The sequence below is a fragment of the Gopherus flavomarginatus genome, chromosome 7 (assembly GCF_025201925.1).
Source record: "Gopherus flavomarginatus isolate rGopFla2 chromosome 7, rGopFla2.mat.asm, whole genome shotgun sequence".
Taxonomy (NCBI): Eukaryota; Metazoa; Chordata; order Testudines; family Testudinidae; genus Gopherus; species Gopherus flavomarginatus.
In genome coordinates this window covers 87,643,378-87,659,250 of record NC_066623.1, presented here as the reverse complement: position 1 = coordinate 87,659,250, position 15,873 = coordinate 87,643,378, and the positions used below count along the sequence as shown (strand labels likewise).

At 41.2% G+C, this 15,873-nt stretch overlaps 1 protein-coding gene across 7 annotated transcripts in view; it reads right to left on the bottom strand.

The window, feature by feature from the left end:
• Positions 1-13,172: 13,172 nt before the first annotated feature.
• Positions 13,173-15,873, bottom strand: part of SSX2IP (SSX family member 2 interacting protein) — a 49,970-nt gene continuing 47,269 nt past the window's right edge. For all 7 annotated transcript variants that reach the window (XM_050962177.1, XM_050962179.1, XM_050962176.1 and 4 more), the window contains 2 exons: positions 14,422-14,542; positions 13,173-14,178 (listed from right to left, as the gene is read on the bottom strand). In XM_050962177.1, coding sequence (XP_050818134.1) covers positions 14,094-14,178; positions 14,422-14,542 — 206 coding nt within the window. In that variant the 3' untranslated portion in view covers positions 13,173-14,093. The remainder of the gene's footprint in view (positions 14,179-14,421; positions 14,543-15,873) is intronic.

Genomic DNA, 15,873 nt, shown 5'->3' with positions numbered 1-15,873 from the left:
AGGTGGTCTTTCAGTAAACCTATGGTGGCTACCTTAGCATTTAAAATGATTTTCAGCCATTAAGTCTAAAGTGCTTTTGTGAAGCAACATTAAGAGAAAATAGGTCCTGCCAACCAGCCAGTCATGGCATAATGGGACACACAGAGCTGGCCAATGGTTTTCTAGAACAGATTGTAGGGTTGGTGACTGGATCCACTTTGGCCATAAAAGGGCCTCTTGCCCCAGCAGGTTTATATCCTACCTTCACACAACATGCCATGGAGTCCCCTCCAGGTCTGCAACCAGGGACAAAGTCCCAGATGGCAGAAAATTTTAAATTAATATGCTGTCTGGTGATCAAATATGGAAGGGGTTGACTGGTGGGGTAGGCCAGCCAGGGTGGAAGATCCCAAGTAGTTAATATCAGACAGTACAGACCAATCATACTGAGCTGTTGTAATCAGTTTACACAGTATTTCAGTGTTCAGAACTCCAGGTAGCCGTGTTTTCATGCATCTACGTTGGAGCTCTGCAACTCACTGCTTTGTTAAACAATGAGTGGAAAATATATAGAGCTCATCTATGGCCAGCCCTTCCATTGCCCCACGGTGAGGTGAGGGAGTAAAAAGTCTCTCCCTTTGCTCAGTCTGTGTAAGGTGTGGCCAGAATCACAGCCCTTTATGACTGTCCTTTCGGGGGAGAACATGGCACTCCAGAAAGGGAGCAGAGAGCCAGCTACCTATTCTGGTGCTAGGAGAGGCTGCTGCTCCCCTTAGAAGAAGCATTACAAAACTTACACCATCCTATGGAGCTTGAATTTTGAGAAAGAATTCCGCCTGTGTTCCCCTTGGAGTGGTGTGCCTCCACACTGCCCTTTACTACAGGCTGTGGCTAAATGCTACCACCTAGCCTGTAATTTCTATGCACCTCCAGAGATTTTCTAATTCTTTTAACTTCATTATTTCTAAGCCAACTTTATTCAGTCATGTCACAGGCACCTGTCCTCAGCAAGGAATACTTCTCAGGCAATTTTTTAAAAAAGCAACATTTTTGAGCTGGTCCAGTGTAAAAACTTGTGCCTGTTTTTTAAAAAACTACTCAGACATCAGAAAATGAGCCAACTAGAATTTCACCAGAATTTTCTACAACATTCACTGTCAGGCTGAGAAATCTTGACCTACCAAGAAATATTTTCAGAAATGCAAACACCTGCAGCTAGAGACTTAGAAAGAAAGCAATATAACAGTGTCACCAATGAAACACCAGTATTTACACTCACATATGGACTAATAAGACCTTGGGGGTTGATTTTCAGAAGCGCTGGGCATTCCATATATATAGCTGGAGCATATGGGAGCCCAAATCAGACCAAAAATAGAAGCATTGCCAAGCTCAAGCATTCAAAAATCATGAGTCAGCCCCCCCAAATAATGAGATTTTAAAAGCAAGTTATTTTCCTTTGCCCTCGTGGGTTGGAGTATCTAGAGTTCACATTTTCCTGCTTTTCTCAGCAACACAAAGGGTAGACATTTACTTTATTTTAAATGGAAGTTGTGATTCTTAGGTAATAACCTGTCTCCAGCAGTTGGAGTTTCAAGACCAGTACTAACTATCTAAGACTCTATGATAAAATTGTAAGAGTTGGGAACATTGTAATAGATACACAGATAATCTATGCTATCCAAAGGCTGTACATCCATGTCTGCGTGCATTGCATATATACAGAAAAATTGTTTTTCTGCATTTAAGGAAAAAAACAAAAAAAAACCTTATTCTTGGCAAAGTTGCAGTGTGTGTCTGTAATGTGTCCTCTTAGCTCCGGTCACTATGACCAGGAATTTTTTGAAACATACAAAGATTTCACCAGCAACGTGTAAATATTGTACCGTCCAAGGTAAAGGTCAGTTTAAATGGGAATAATTAAAAACTACAAAGCTTTTTAGTAGAAGAAGGGGCAAGTACAATTACAGGTCAGCTAGAACCTAGATGGACCTTTGGTCTGACCCGGTACGGCCGTTCTTATGTTCTTATGTTAACCTTCCAGATCCCTAATAAATAAGTCAAATTGCCAATGCAACCATATATTTGAACAGAACGAGCTTTTCAGATTGCCCTATTCATCATTATAATTACTTGCATCCATACCACAACAACATACAGTTTTAAAATGAGCACAGTCTAGAAAATGTTGTGGAGCTGGAGATATTGGTCAGAGATAGAAGGAGAGAAAACGGGACAAAGAAATGGAAGATGGGTATAAATAAATAAAAGGCACACAAACAACTTCCAGGGAATTTGGGGGAGCGGGTCGTTGTTTGAGGAGTAATTTTTAAGGTGTGCAATGGTCTACAGACCTCAGCTTACAAGTATTGTGAATTTTGCTCTATAATTAAATATACAATTTGTAATGTTCCCTTTGCTGATCAGTCATATTAATCACGTGGTTTCATTTCTGTTTCCTGATTGAACTAGTCAAAGCACATGTCAGATTGAGTATTTGACACAAAGATTGGCCATTCATACTCTGTTGGTTAATATGAAATGAAAGGTGCCATCAGCCTTACAAAGTCCTACTCTCTTGGCAGAGTACTTTTCTTTGGACTGGCAAATAAAATCTCAGTCATTTTTCATTACTGTCAATCATCATGGTGAAGGATGGGTGAGTGGATTTTGAGCTGGGCTGGTAAATTTTTCAGCACAATAGTGGAGGACTGTTGTATAGGATGCAGTTCATTTGAATAGACAGGTGAAAAAAATCACTTTTTGTAGTTGCATTAGTAAAGCATTAGTAAAAAATAAACCTACGTTGACTCTCATTGAATTGAAATTTCCTTTATAATTGATTGAACTTTTCCAAGTTTGTCTGCTATTTGATCAGCTGTAGTTATTTGCAAGCCTTGTACAGCTCTGAGGCACTTGGAAATCCCTCACCCACTTGGAAGTCAGGTTAAAATTGGGATATGTACAGAACAAAAGGACTGTTTCACATTTAATGTAATAACAGGTGTCAGTTATTCCTCACTGAAGAAAGCCTCAGCTAATGTATTCAAATAATCCAGTTGCATGTTTCAGCCAGTACTTGACTGCCCACAAACCAACTATGATATGGCAAATGAGTATTGCTTCTCAGCAAAACTCACAGTGAAAGGAATGGCCCTGGAATAGGAGGATTACTTGGACATAGGCCTGATTCTACAAATTTATTCTTTCTCAAACACACCTTCCTCATGCAAACAGTGCAATTGACTTCAGAGGAATGCTTGTGCTACTCAGAGTTTATAGGCTCTGACATTATTGTTGGATTATGCTGCTGTGCCTGTCAAAATTCAGGGATATATTAGTTTAGTTTGGTAGACCATGTAGCTAGCATACACACAGCATACCACCATGAACAATATAGGGAACATAGGCCACATTTGGACTTGACGTGAGTAATTTTGGTTGGCCAAATGTTTAAGTTAGCATGATTAAGAGATGCTCGAAGCTGCTTTTTTGGTCGGTAAGCAAAAGGTTGTTAGGACAAGGGCACTCATTTGCCTCCCTCATTTACATTGCATTTCCAGTGTTATAACTAACTCGCTGTCAAGAAAAGGCGTGGAAATGAGTAAATGGTGATTTAGTGATTAATTCTCCTTAAACAATCAAAACACTTATGCCTGGGCCTAAGCAGAAGTTTGTCTACCAGCTCTTGATCACCTGGCACCTTCTTGCATTGAGACACATCTGTTTGGGGTTGGTAACAGATAGGGTTATGACGCACACACCACAGGCAGACTAGAATCTTTGATGTGACTCAAAGAGCCAGGTGTCCCATATGATCTACATGCTAGATCCCCTAACTGGACAAGAGTGTTGTCTGGGGCAGAGCAGAGGAGATGCCAGCTATGCAGAGAAAAGGGCAGGGGTGGGCTTTCTTGCAACAACACAACACCTGAAGTCGTATCCTGCTTCCTTGTCTATATTGGCCCCTCAGAGACAGCAGTAAAAGACTCTGAATGCTGGCTGAGCCAAGCCTGAAGTACAATGAAGAGAGCAAGAAGATCAACTGCCGTTCCCACCTCACCCCAGCCCTGCATGCGAAAGCACGCAAAAGTACATTTCATCACCCCAGAAGATATCAGTAAATATCAGCCTAGGTCTGAACTAAGATCAATCACATGAGCTAAACATTTGGAGAAGCAGTTGTGAAAATCATCTGTAGAGCAATTCAAAGGGGCTCAAATCACTCAAGCGCCCACTGGAGCATGTGTGCATGCTCATGAATGCATCTCTCTGTGTGTTCTTAACTGTTTCCCAAGCAGATGCTAAAAGCCAAAGCTGTTACCAAACCAGCAAGGAATCTTCAGGTTAAATCAGTATTGTTCTACAGTTGCTGTAAGTGCAGGATTTTAGAAGCTATTCTGAGCCTGTGCCAGGCTGCCAGACAGATACAGGCATTGTGTTAAAGTGGGGAGGAAGAGATATTAGAAAAGCAAAGTTTAATGTAATCTGTATGAACAGTGAGGTTAGCAGGAGAAAAGAGCAGCTAGAAAGAAGCTATCAGGAAGTTATTAGATGAGCTGCACTTCCTGAAAATCAAGGTAAGGAACAACCTTTGCCGCCAGCAGACATTGAGCTAACTGCTCAGGCAAAGGGAACAACATCTCCCATTGCCCTTCCTGCAAAATTCTAAAAGGATCGTTTTTAACTTGCTCATCAGAATTTGATCTAATGATTAACTAATGGTAGTAATTGGTGAGGCAGATAAAGTGAACCATTGACCTATTGGTTATATCTTAATTGTAACCTCAATTTGATCATCGTGTTATACTTTTATAAATGAACTTAGGAGAACTATAAATTAATGTAGCTAGTGACATATTTCACTTAAACCCATATTTGTTTTATAACTGCTAGCTTAATTCTTTAATACTTGTATAAAAGATACACTGAACTGGTTTATTTCCCAACACTTCAGTGCAGACAAAGTAACCAGTGTAAAAGAAAAAGATAAAATCATGAACAATCATTCCTGAGCCCATCCTATTTTTTAATTACTTAAAATAAGACCCAGTGAGGGTGGTTTTGTCACAGCTGTGATTTCCATGACAAAACCCATGAACCTGGAGATTTCAAAAAATAGTTAAGAGCCACAGGTTTTGTCAGTGCTTTTTTGAATAGCCAATTCAGTGCATGGGTCTGAATGCTCTGTTTCTTTGCTCAATAAAGAAATGCCATCTGACTTGAGAACAGCCAGACTCCTGAAAGAGGCTTCACTCTGGTTCCCTATCCCTGGAATACTGTGATCTTGGGAAGGGGAAGAAGATTAGGGCTGCTGAGAATAGAAGGTGACATGAAAGATCAAATATATTCTCCAAAAGTAATTGCAAATGAAGAACCATTCACTGGGGACATTTCTAATTGGGTCCTGCTGTTCGTGGCCCAATGCTATTCAATATCTTTAAAAATGAGCTGAAAGAAATCGTAAGATCATATCTGGCACAGTTTGCAGACAACATAAGAATTGATGGAGTGGTAAGTAAATAAATTATAAAGGCAAGTGTGACTTGATAACAATCTGTAAGTACCTATCTGGGGAACAGCTTCGGTTTAGTAGACAAACATATACAAGATCTACCGGTTGGAAATTGAAACTAGACAAATTCAGACTTGAAATAAGATGTAAACTTTCAACAGTGAGGGTAATTAACCACTGGAACATTTATCAAGGATTGCTGGTGGATTCTCCATCACTGGAAATCTTTTTAGAGATTGGATTTTTTTTAAAAGATATGCTCTAGTTCAAATAGGAATTATTTTGGGGGGTGTTCTATCACTTGTGTTATACAGGGGGTCAAACGAGATGACCACAATGGTCCCGTCTGGGTTTGGTATCTGTGAATGATTGCTAGTAAAGTTTGCAGACAACACAGAATTGGCGGAGTAGTAAATAATGATAAGGAAAGATCAGTTCTACAGAGGGATCTGGACAGCATGGCAAGTTGGGCTCACTCGAACAACATGCATTTCAATACAGCCAAATGCAAGGTCACACATTTTAGGAACCAATAATGTAGAGTCACACTTACAAGATGCGGGACTATCTTGGAAAGCAGTAACTGAGCAAACGACTCAGGGGTCATGGCGGATAATCCACAGAGCATAAGCTTGCAGTGCAGTGCAATGCTAGGAAAGCAAATGCAATCCTTGGATGCATTAGTAGGGGAATAATACTGCACAGAAGTAGGGAGGTGTTATTACCACTGTCCACAACATTAGTTAGACCGTCACTGGAATACTGTCTCCAGTTTTGGTGTCTGTGCATTAAAAAAGGATGTTGACAAGCTGGAAAAGGTTCAGAAAATAGTGACTAGGATGAGTCAAAGCCTGGAAAACCTGGCTTATAGTGAGAGACTTAAGAAACTCCATTTATTCAGCTTGCCAAACAGAAGGTTAAAAAGATGACTTGGTCACAATCTGTAAGTACCTACAAAGGGAAAAAAATGATAGTAGAAGGCTCTATAATCTAGCAGAAACAGGCATAACGAGAGCCAATGGCTGGAATCTGGAGCCAGTTACATTCAGACTAGAAATAATGCACAAAGTTTTATGTGAAGGTAATTAACCACTATTCATGAATTCTGCATCACCTGGAGTCTTTAAATCATGGCTGGATGTCTTCCTATCAATTATGCTCTGGCCTACCCACAAGTTTTGGATTCAATGCAGAACCCACCTGGTGAAAAGCTCTCCCCTGTGTCATGCAGGAGGTCAGACTAGAGGATCCTAATGCACCCTTCTGGCCTTGAATTCTGTTCATCTGTGCTGGGGACTGGAAGATGGGGAGAAGAAGAAAAAAAAATCACATACCACAAATGTTGGTAATTTTCTCCTACACATAACATAATAAAATCCCTGCTGTGTTGTAAATTCCAAATAGTAAGTACAAGCAGCAATGACTGATCAGAATTCAGACAGGCATTTTTAAGGCTGTCAGCATGTCTGCCTAAGCACTGAAATTTTAAGTAATTTACAAAATAAGCAGAATGCTCATTTTCCTTTCAATAACAAACCTTTTAAATTGATATTTCCAGAAAGTTTATTAGATTAGTTAGCCAGGCCCGGTTAAAGTGTACATGGAATACTTATGATAAGAGCTTGACTGAAGGGTCCACGTTTCTTCCAGTATAATCCATGGGGAAATTCACAGCTATTTTTAATGCACCTTAACTAAGGCAGAGTGAGACTCCATAAAAGCTGTTGTAAGCTCTTCCCAGTTTGGGAAGGCATGGATTGCTTCATAGAGAGGCATACACCAACAGCTAATGTTCTTTTTAGTATGGTCAAGAATGAGTTTAAAATTGGGGCTAGAGGAGACAAAAACTTAAGGAAAAGGAGGATTTGTAACATAAGGTAGGGAGTTCCATGTACAAAATAGCACTGTCAGGCCTTGTCCATTCAAATCAGAGTAAAGTGTTTTGGTTTGTTTTTTTCCCCTCAAATGAACTCTCTGCAATCTCCATTAAATCATGTCATAAAAGTTTCCAGAGCCTGAGCCGTAGTGAAGCAGCACTTAGTACAGCTCATGAGTGAGACAATTTAAGTACACCCATCCTGGAGCTGGCTCTATGCTGGTCAATTTCCCATGCACAAACTTGAACAGCCTAAGGGCTGCTCTAAATTATGGTAGCTGCTATTGGCCCCAGGGGGCTGCTATGGAATCCACAGATTGCCATGCTGTGGGGGACATAAGGTAGCCACTTTGAAGACTCTAGTACATGGAGAATCCCTTTAGAGGCAGGGCACCTTCTCAGAAAAATTCATGAAGTTGTATCAGTTTATATTTTATATCCTGCAAAGCCCAGGTGGAGGGAGTGAAAGACATAATGGAGCATACAGACCCATAGAAAGTTGGGGAAGCAACGTCCCTTCTGGCCCCATAGCAAGTGACACCTCTGCTTACAAAAGTGCACAGGCAAGTGATCCCATTGTAGCTGATCATGCTAGCTTTAGGGCAGCTTTGCACTGGTCCTCCAACCAAAACTGTACTAATGCAACTCAGGACTTGTCTCAAAACCTGAGACCCTGTGCCTGCCCATTTGCCAAGAGCATGTGTGAGAAGGTTTCCCTTTCCCGGCTGAATTTAACAAATACTTGGTTTATGTTGTGGACATTTTTAGCTAGCATAGTTGAGGGGATCCTGGTCATCAGCTAAAGCAGTCCCTGGCAGATGGTGATTTTTAATATCTCTGGTCTTATAAACAGATATATGATTTTCTCCCATTACTGCAAGTTTCAGGTTTGTAGGTAGAACAGTCTCTATGCAAAAGAATAAATAGACACAAATCTGACATCAGGAATCATAACATTCAAAAACTAGTAGAACACTTCAACCTCTCTGGCCTTTCAGTAACAGATTTAAAGGTGGCAATTTTGGAGTCAAAACCAGACTCCAACGAGAAACTGCTGAACTTGAATTGATATGCAAACTAGATACAATCAATTTAGGCTTAAATAGAGACTGGGAATGGCTGAGCCATTACACACATTGAATCTATTTCCCCATGTTAAGTATCCTCACAGCTTCTTGTCAAACTGTCTTAAATGGGCCATCTTGATTATCACTACGAAAGTTTTTTTCTCCTGCTGCTAATTGCTCATCTTAATTAATTAGCCTCTTAGAATTGGTTGGGCAACTCCCACCCTTTCATGTTCTTTGTATGTGTATATGTGTCTCCTCACTATATGTTCCATTCTATGCATCCGATGAAGTGGGCTGTAGCCCACAAAAGCTTACGCTCAAATAAATGTTAGTCTCTAAGGTGCCACAAGTACTCCTGTTCTAAAAGCACCTCTGTAACTCTCAGGCAGGGCCGACTCCAGGCACCAGCCAACCAAGCACCAGCTTGGGGCAGCACCTTGGGGTGGGTGGCGCTTGAGTTTTTGTTTGTTTGTTTTTTGGTTCAGCCAGGCAGTGCTTTTTGTTTGTTTGTTTCTGTTTTGGCTGGGCGGCGCTTGGGGGGGGGGCAGGGACTTGGGCAGCACGGCACTGTGGGGGGGCAGGGGACTTTGGCGGCACAGTGCTCAGGGGGGCGGGAACTTGGGCAGCGCGGCGTGGCATTCGGGGGGACCGGGGACTTTGGTGGCATGGCTCTCAGGGGGCTGGGATGCTTCGGCAGCATGGCGCGGCACTCGGGGGGGCAGGGGGCTTGGGTGGCACGGCACTTGGGGGGGTTGGCGGCGCTCGTTGGGGGGTGTTACGGCAGGGTGGTGCTCTTTTGCTTGGGGTGGCAAAAAAGTTAGAGCCGGGCCTGCTCCCAGGGAGACAGGCATCTTACTTGTGTAGATGCTTTTGAAAAAAATCATACTAGACACTCATCTGCATTGTCCGGTGTCCAAACACCTTTGAAAACCTAACCTTATGTCCTGCTGGCTGGTGTTGGTTCACTTCCCAGATCACAGTGATAATTCTGCTCTTTTACACAATTCTGGTGAATCATGAAGTACAGGAACAAATGAATCATGAAGTACAGGAACACGGGCAATGCTAAAAGTTTGGGGTGATCTCTTCTGACTGCTTTCCAGATTGATAGTGGCTAAGGCGAAACCTTTCTTCAAAGGTAAAAGTATCTAGTCCCTCACTTTGGGCCAAACCCAGTTGCTATTGAAATCACCAGAAATCCTCCATTACATTAAATGGGCTGGTTGGCCTCAACATAATCCAGGATTTAACAAAAGTCAAGCATACAATAATGAAATTCCTATTTCTATCATGGATATACCACATTGTACTCCACCATGTTTGTAAAGTAGATGGGCTTTTAGGCATTGAATCCTAGTGCAGCTTTTAATTTTTTGAGCATGGTACATTTTAGTTAGCCATTTTATGACCTTTCACTGCTAAACTCATAACAGACTAAGATCCAGAACCATGAATAACTAAATCCAGGCAAATAATCTTATACCTGGCCAGCCTCCCATACTTGGAGAAAGCAGCATTATTTTTATCAAGAAGATTGACAAGGTAGCCTAGCACCCATAGTGTTACTTGCTGCAGATTAAAGATTCTGTGGCAATCCTATTTCACCACACTATTTGTATTAAACTCAGAAGCGCTTACCTTAATATTGTACATGTGCAATATTACTTCATCCAGTAATAGTAGTATTCGCATACTGCATGCAGCTCTAAAGTACATACTATTACACTTAATGGGTGAACTCCACTCCTAACCTTCTCAGTTTTCAGGCCTCAGTCTATCCATCCCCTCACTCTGGGAGTGGAATCACATGCGTCTCCTACTCTCAGGCCATGATCCAGATAACAGGCCCCTGGTAGTAACTGAAATTTCCTCAGCTGGCCTAACCTAGGCTCAGACCTTCCAATTCTGTTGCCTCAGAGAACAATGACGGTGGTTAATACAACAACCAGACAGTACCTTAAAGCAAAGTTATCTAATTAGAACAACAAAACAGTCTGTTCTCGTAGCTACCTTTCCTCTAAGGCTTACCAATCCCTGGATCTGGGAAGGCCCAACTTCTTCCGAGTCTCTCCTCTGGGTCTCTCTCCGTGTCAGCCTGTCTTCCTAGACTGCTTTTGACAAGTTAACCCTTCTTGCCCCAAGAAGGGCTTTCAGTTTAGTGCTCTTCATCGCCAGGCTCCTAGCTTTGGCAAAACAAGGCTGGCAACTTGTTGGAAACCAGAGACAGGATCCTTGAAGCTGAGAGCTCACCTCCATTGTCTTTCAGGCATGAGCTGGGGTGTCATTATCTAGCTCTATTGTGTTGCTTTCCTGTTTGCTCTTCCCACAGCCCCCATGTTATCTCCATACAGGTTCACGGGAAATTCTAATAAACCACCATCCATATACAGCAACTTTACCTCACTGACCAGGTCACCTCCAATAGTCATACTCTTACTACAAATCGGTATTTGTACATTAACACATAGCAGATCTGTGACCATTCCACATACACTAGCCCAAATACTTCAAGACTGAATTATAGCTCTACTGTTACAGGATACTGTCCATGTTGGCAGAACTCAAAAATTGGCCTACTAGTTCACCACAGTGTGCCTCAGTTACATACAGGCTTGCAACACAACCAGCTTTCATGGAGGCATTAAAATTACATTTACAAGTTTGCGTGACTCTTCAGAGGTTTTCCCTACAACTAAAATGCATGTAGTTTGCAGAACTGTAAGCAAATTATTACATACAGCCCCCAGTTGCTACTATTCAATAAGCACAAGAAATTTGATGAATAAGAAACACTTATTTAATCCTTCAAAATTATTTTATTACCCCCAAAAAAATCTAATGAGGAGAAAGTGTCAAGTATGGGAGTCCAACTAAGTTCTTTAACAGGAAACTGACTAAGCTTCCCAGAGTCTCATCATATACAGAACACCATTTAATTAATTTAAAACAACAGCAGCACCTAGTGGCATGCTGGAATTACCAGTCTTATCATAGAGCTTGAATAATCAATAATATGAATATAAAATAAGAATTCTATACATGACTTTAAACTCCTGGCACATTCCTTCTTCCCTTTTGAGAGATTTTTACAGCTTTGAATACGTTATTTAATGGAATGCCTGAGAGCATAAATTGACCAGGCCAAGTTCTGCCCATTGGCTTATGAGGGTTGTTGATCTTAACCCAGAGGCATTTGGGAACTGTTATTCAATTTCAGTAGAGGAAATGGCTCAAACTCACATTGATTAATTGGGAGAAAATAGAAACTCAAGAACTATATTGTTAAAGATACTGTTATTTTGAAAAACCTATGGCATTAAAACAATCTGAATGACTAACCACTAACTAAGGATGGCTAAGAGGCCTTGAGCCTTCTCTAGGCAGACTAAAATTCACAATGCACGTGGCTGCCTGCATCCTTAAGAGCGCTTCATGCAGAAGATATTATACTTGTGCTCTGGAGTTTACACTGGCTTCCAATTCATTTCTGTTTGAACTGGAGGTGTTGGATTGACCAGGAAAGTTCCAGTGGTTTCCATCTTGGCTCCTTTAGTGACCTCTTCTTCCCCCCTCTTCCCATGTGATACCACAGCAGTTGAGATCAGCTGAGTCATCTGAACCAACTGTACCCAGGTTTGAAGGAGACGGAGCCAGTGGCACTGAGGGCTCTTAATGCTGGAGTTCATTTCCCTGCCCTTAGTCTGACAGAGGCACACTTTTCTCAGGCTCTCTCTGAAGGAGTTGGGCAGGCACATGTATATGAACATATACACATGACAGAGACCAAAGAGGGCTTACATTCATACTGGTTTGGGGGTGCAAGGATTTTGACATAAATAAATGATAATTTGGTGCTGGAATATATTAATTGCACTTGGAGCAAAGACGAGGCACGCTTTAAAAAAACCAAAACAAATAAAATTACACTAGGCCAAAATCACACGTCCAAAGAAGAGAGATGACAAATAAGAATTAAGGATTGCTATTCAGGACCCCAGGGCTTCCTTGGCACAAAAAAGGAAGCCTCTGCAATTTAACTCTGCAAAGCAGCAATGCCTTCACAAAACGTCTCTAGATCTGTTTCATTAGATGCTGATTTTAGGCATAGGCACCTATAACACAGGGCTAGAAGCAACACATTCTACTAGTAAACTATTTATGCATAGAAGGCTAAATGCCATTAACATCTTAACAATGCTATCCTGCTCTGAACTACTGTACTGGGAAGGAATGGAAACATTTTTACCCAACAGTGACCTTGACTGCCTCAGTAGTCCCTTCAAAATAAATCAGTTAACTCAGAAAACATTTTTTCTGTGATCATAATAGTTGTGATTCTGTAGCAGTATTAATGGCATATGCCTCGGTAAAGTACCTTAATATGAAAGAGCTGTAGAAGCTCCAAATGGAGAAGTGAGGTCATGAAATGAAAAGCAATCACAGAAGACACCAAATGCTTTGCTGCTGGTACCTCAAGTTGAAGGTCAAGTTGAATCCCTTTCAAGTTGAATCCCATCCCTTTTATCTCTTACACAGTTTCAGAATTCTGTCATATTCTCTTCTTCCACCCTCCCATCCCCACTGCAAATTTTTATTTTTATCTCTACCTACCCTTTCGCTAAGACATCTCCCTTATGTACGACCACTTCATGGAGTTATGATCAAAATGGATTTCCTTAGATCAAGGCCAAACTAACTCGAGTCCATTAGAAAGAAAAACACACCATCCAGATTTGTTGATGTAGGACCATGACTGTTTACATCTGGTTAATACAATAAGATCATGCTGGACTGCAAAAAGTGAATGCACATAACATAGGCGAATACATTTCTTAGAATATAATTGCACATTTATTGTCCAGTTATGTTTCAAAGAATTTGATTCTTGACTGAAACAATTACAGTCCTAACACATCTGTAAACAGAGTATCACTATAAAACCAGCTTAAATTGGCATGTAAAATACTATGATTATAGATGCATGTTTCATTTCATGGCATCTTAGCAGAATCATTTATACTGTCTATTTACAAACATATAAAGATCTTGCACTTTAATCACTGGAAAGCTATGAAAGAGGTACTTTCAAGTCACATGACTTAATAAATATATAACCTGCTTTGTTAAAAATCTACAATATACTGTACATTCAAGTTGAGACAAAAAATTCAGTGCTAGCTATACTTGATATAAATGTACATTTACAATAATTAAACAATTCCTAAAAGTGCTACCTTTGTCTGTGATGAAAAGAAACACTAAGGTTCCAGTGTTTCATTTACAGCCAAAAAAAAAAACAACCCTCATACATTCCTTTATTCACAGAATCTGAGTGCCTGTTACTAGAATATCCAAAGCTTTTTCTTTTTCTTTAAAAAAAAAATTTTTTTCTCAAAAGTTGCAGACAAAGAAGGGGCAAGAAATTGTTTAAAAAATAAAAAAGTCACACCCACACACTGCAACTCATTTAATCTCTTAGCTCACTGAAAGGATGATCAAACTCATAACACCCTGTTTCACCTTAGAAAGAAAAGTTTATGGACACATTTCTTTAACAAAAGACAGCAGACAACCCTAGAAAGTCTAAGGCAGTTTATCTATATAACAGAGAACATGAACTTTAGAAATCTTCTGTGACCGAGATCTTGATGCATTATTCAGTTTCTGCTTTGTTGAGTCCCTTCCATTGCTTTGGCTTGCTGTCTTCAGTGGTTTTATTCAATACAACACTCGAATTGCTGGAAAGAGAAAGTTACAGTGTAACTAATATTCCCCTTTACAAATATAAGTAGAATAATTGTTTTGATAGTGGTTGAAAGTTGTATATTAATTATGCTAAATAATATATTCCACTGTAACTCTTGTCAATGCCTAGTTCAGAACTTCCCCAAGCTATGGTCCCTTTCTCTAATCACTACTACTCCAGCTGAGCAGGTCACACACACTATAAAAGTAAACACGGGTGATATCATTTCAGATACCTGGTATGTGGGATATGCTGAATTGTCTGGCAAAGGTCCTCTGAAGGACGTACACTAGGCAAGCAGTGAGGTTTCTTTTGCCGAGACCTGAAGTTCGTTAACTGATTGTCTGGGTCAGAACCTGCAAGACATACAAGTATGTTTTTAAACAACAACGTAGTTATGCAAGTGTCTAGAGAGAGAGGGGAATTCTTCCATGACTCTTATCTTCTCCCAATTAAAAAAAAAAAAAAAAAAATATGCACATCCATTATTGTTAAGGCTACGATTTTGCCATGGATAATTTTAGTAAAAAAGTCAGACACGTCACAGGCAATAAACAAAAATCAAAGCAGCTGTGACCTGTCCCTGACTTCTACTAAAAACATCCCTGGCAAAATGGGGAGGGAGGAGGGTCCAGCATCCTGTTGCACTCCCCTCATCTCTCACAGCAGCTGCGAGCTACAGGGACCCCATTGCCCAGTGGCTGGGAGGGGGTCCCCCTGCTGCCCTGCAAGGCTAGAGCTGGGGAGTGAGGGTACCCCCAGTGCCCTACGGGGCTAGGAGATGTGATGGGGGGGTTCCTTGCCAGTAGCAGCAGATAGGGAGCTGCTACTGAGCAGCTCTGGGGTCCCTCTACTGCCAGCGGCTGGGAGCTTCGGGCCCGCCCGCATGGCCACTGAACAGCTCCAGGGGAGCTGTGGGGGGGCTGCAGCTCACAGCAGCTGAGGAGCTGCAGGGGGTACCCCTGCCAGTGGTGGTGCCTGGGGACCTGCTGGGCCCCTCTCCCACCCACTGAGCAGCTCCGGGGTCCCTCTGCTGCCGGAGGAGGCTGGGGACTCACAGGGTCCCTGCGACCACCATGATATAATCTTAGCCTTAATTATTACTCGATGTATTGGACTAAAAATTATATTGAAATCGGCATAAGCGCGCGCGCGCGCACACACACACACACACACACACAGTGTTATGTTTTTGTAAATATTTAACTTGAAAACAAAAAAACCAGGAACACAAACAGCCACACTGAAGTCAATGGGACTATTCATGTGCTTAAAGATACTCATGTGAGTGTTTTCTGGATCAGGTTTTTACTTCTTGTTTAGCAAACCTTATTTCAGCTGATTCAAGGATTACTTGTGAGTCCAGGATACCTGGCAACACCCATGCAAAAGTCACTTATGTCAACATGAAAGCTCTTAAACTAGTCCAAAGTCCAAAAGAAATTAAACAGAATAGATAGCATTGCTTAGCACTTTCTATTCTAGTCCCTCATTTAAGTGAATGAGAAGATCTGCATTAACTACAATGGGAGGTGGATCAGGCCCTGGAATTCCTTTTCATTTTTAGATTTGAAAAGACTTCAAAAAGGTGGGCAAGGAGAATTACACAGTATTACACGCACTTCTTGTAGGGTTATAGTACTTTGGAGTGCAACATAACAAAGCCTTAAAACTAAAGTAAAAATAT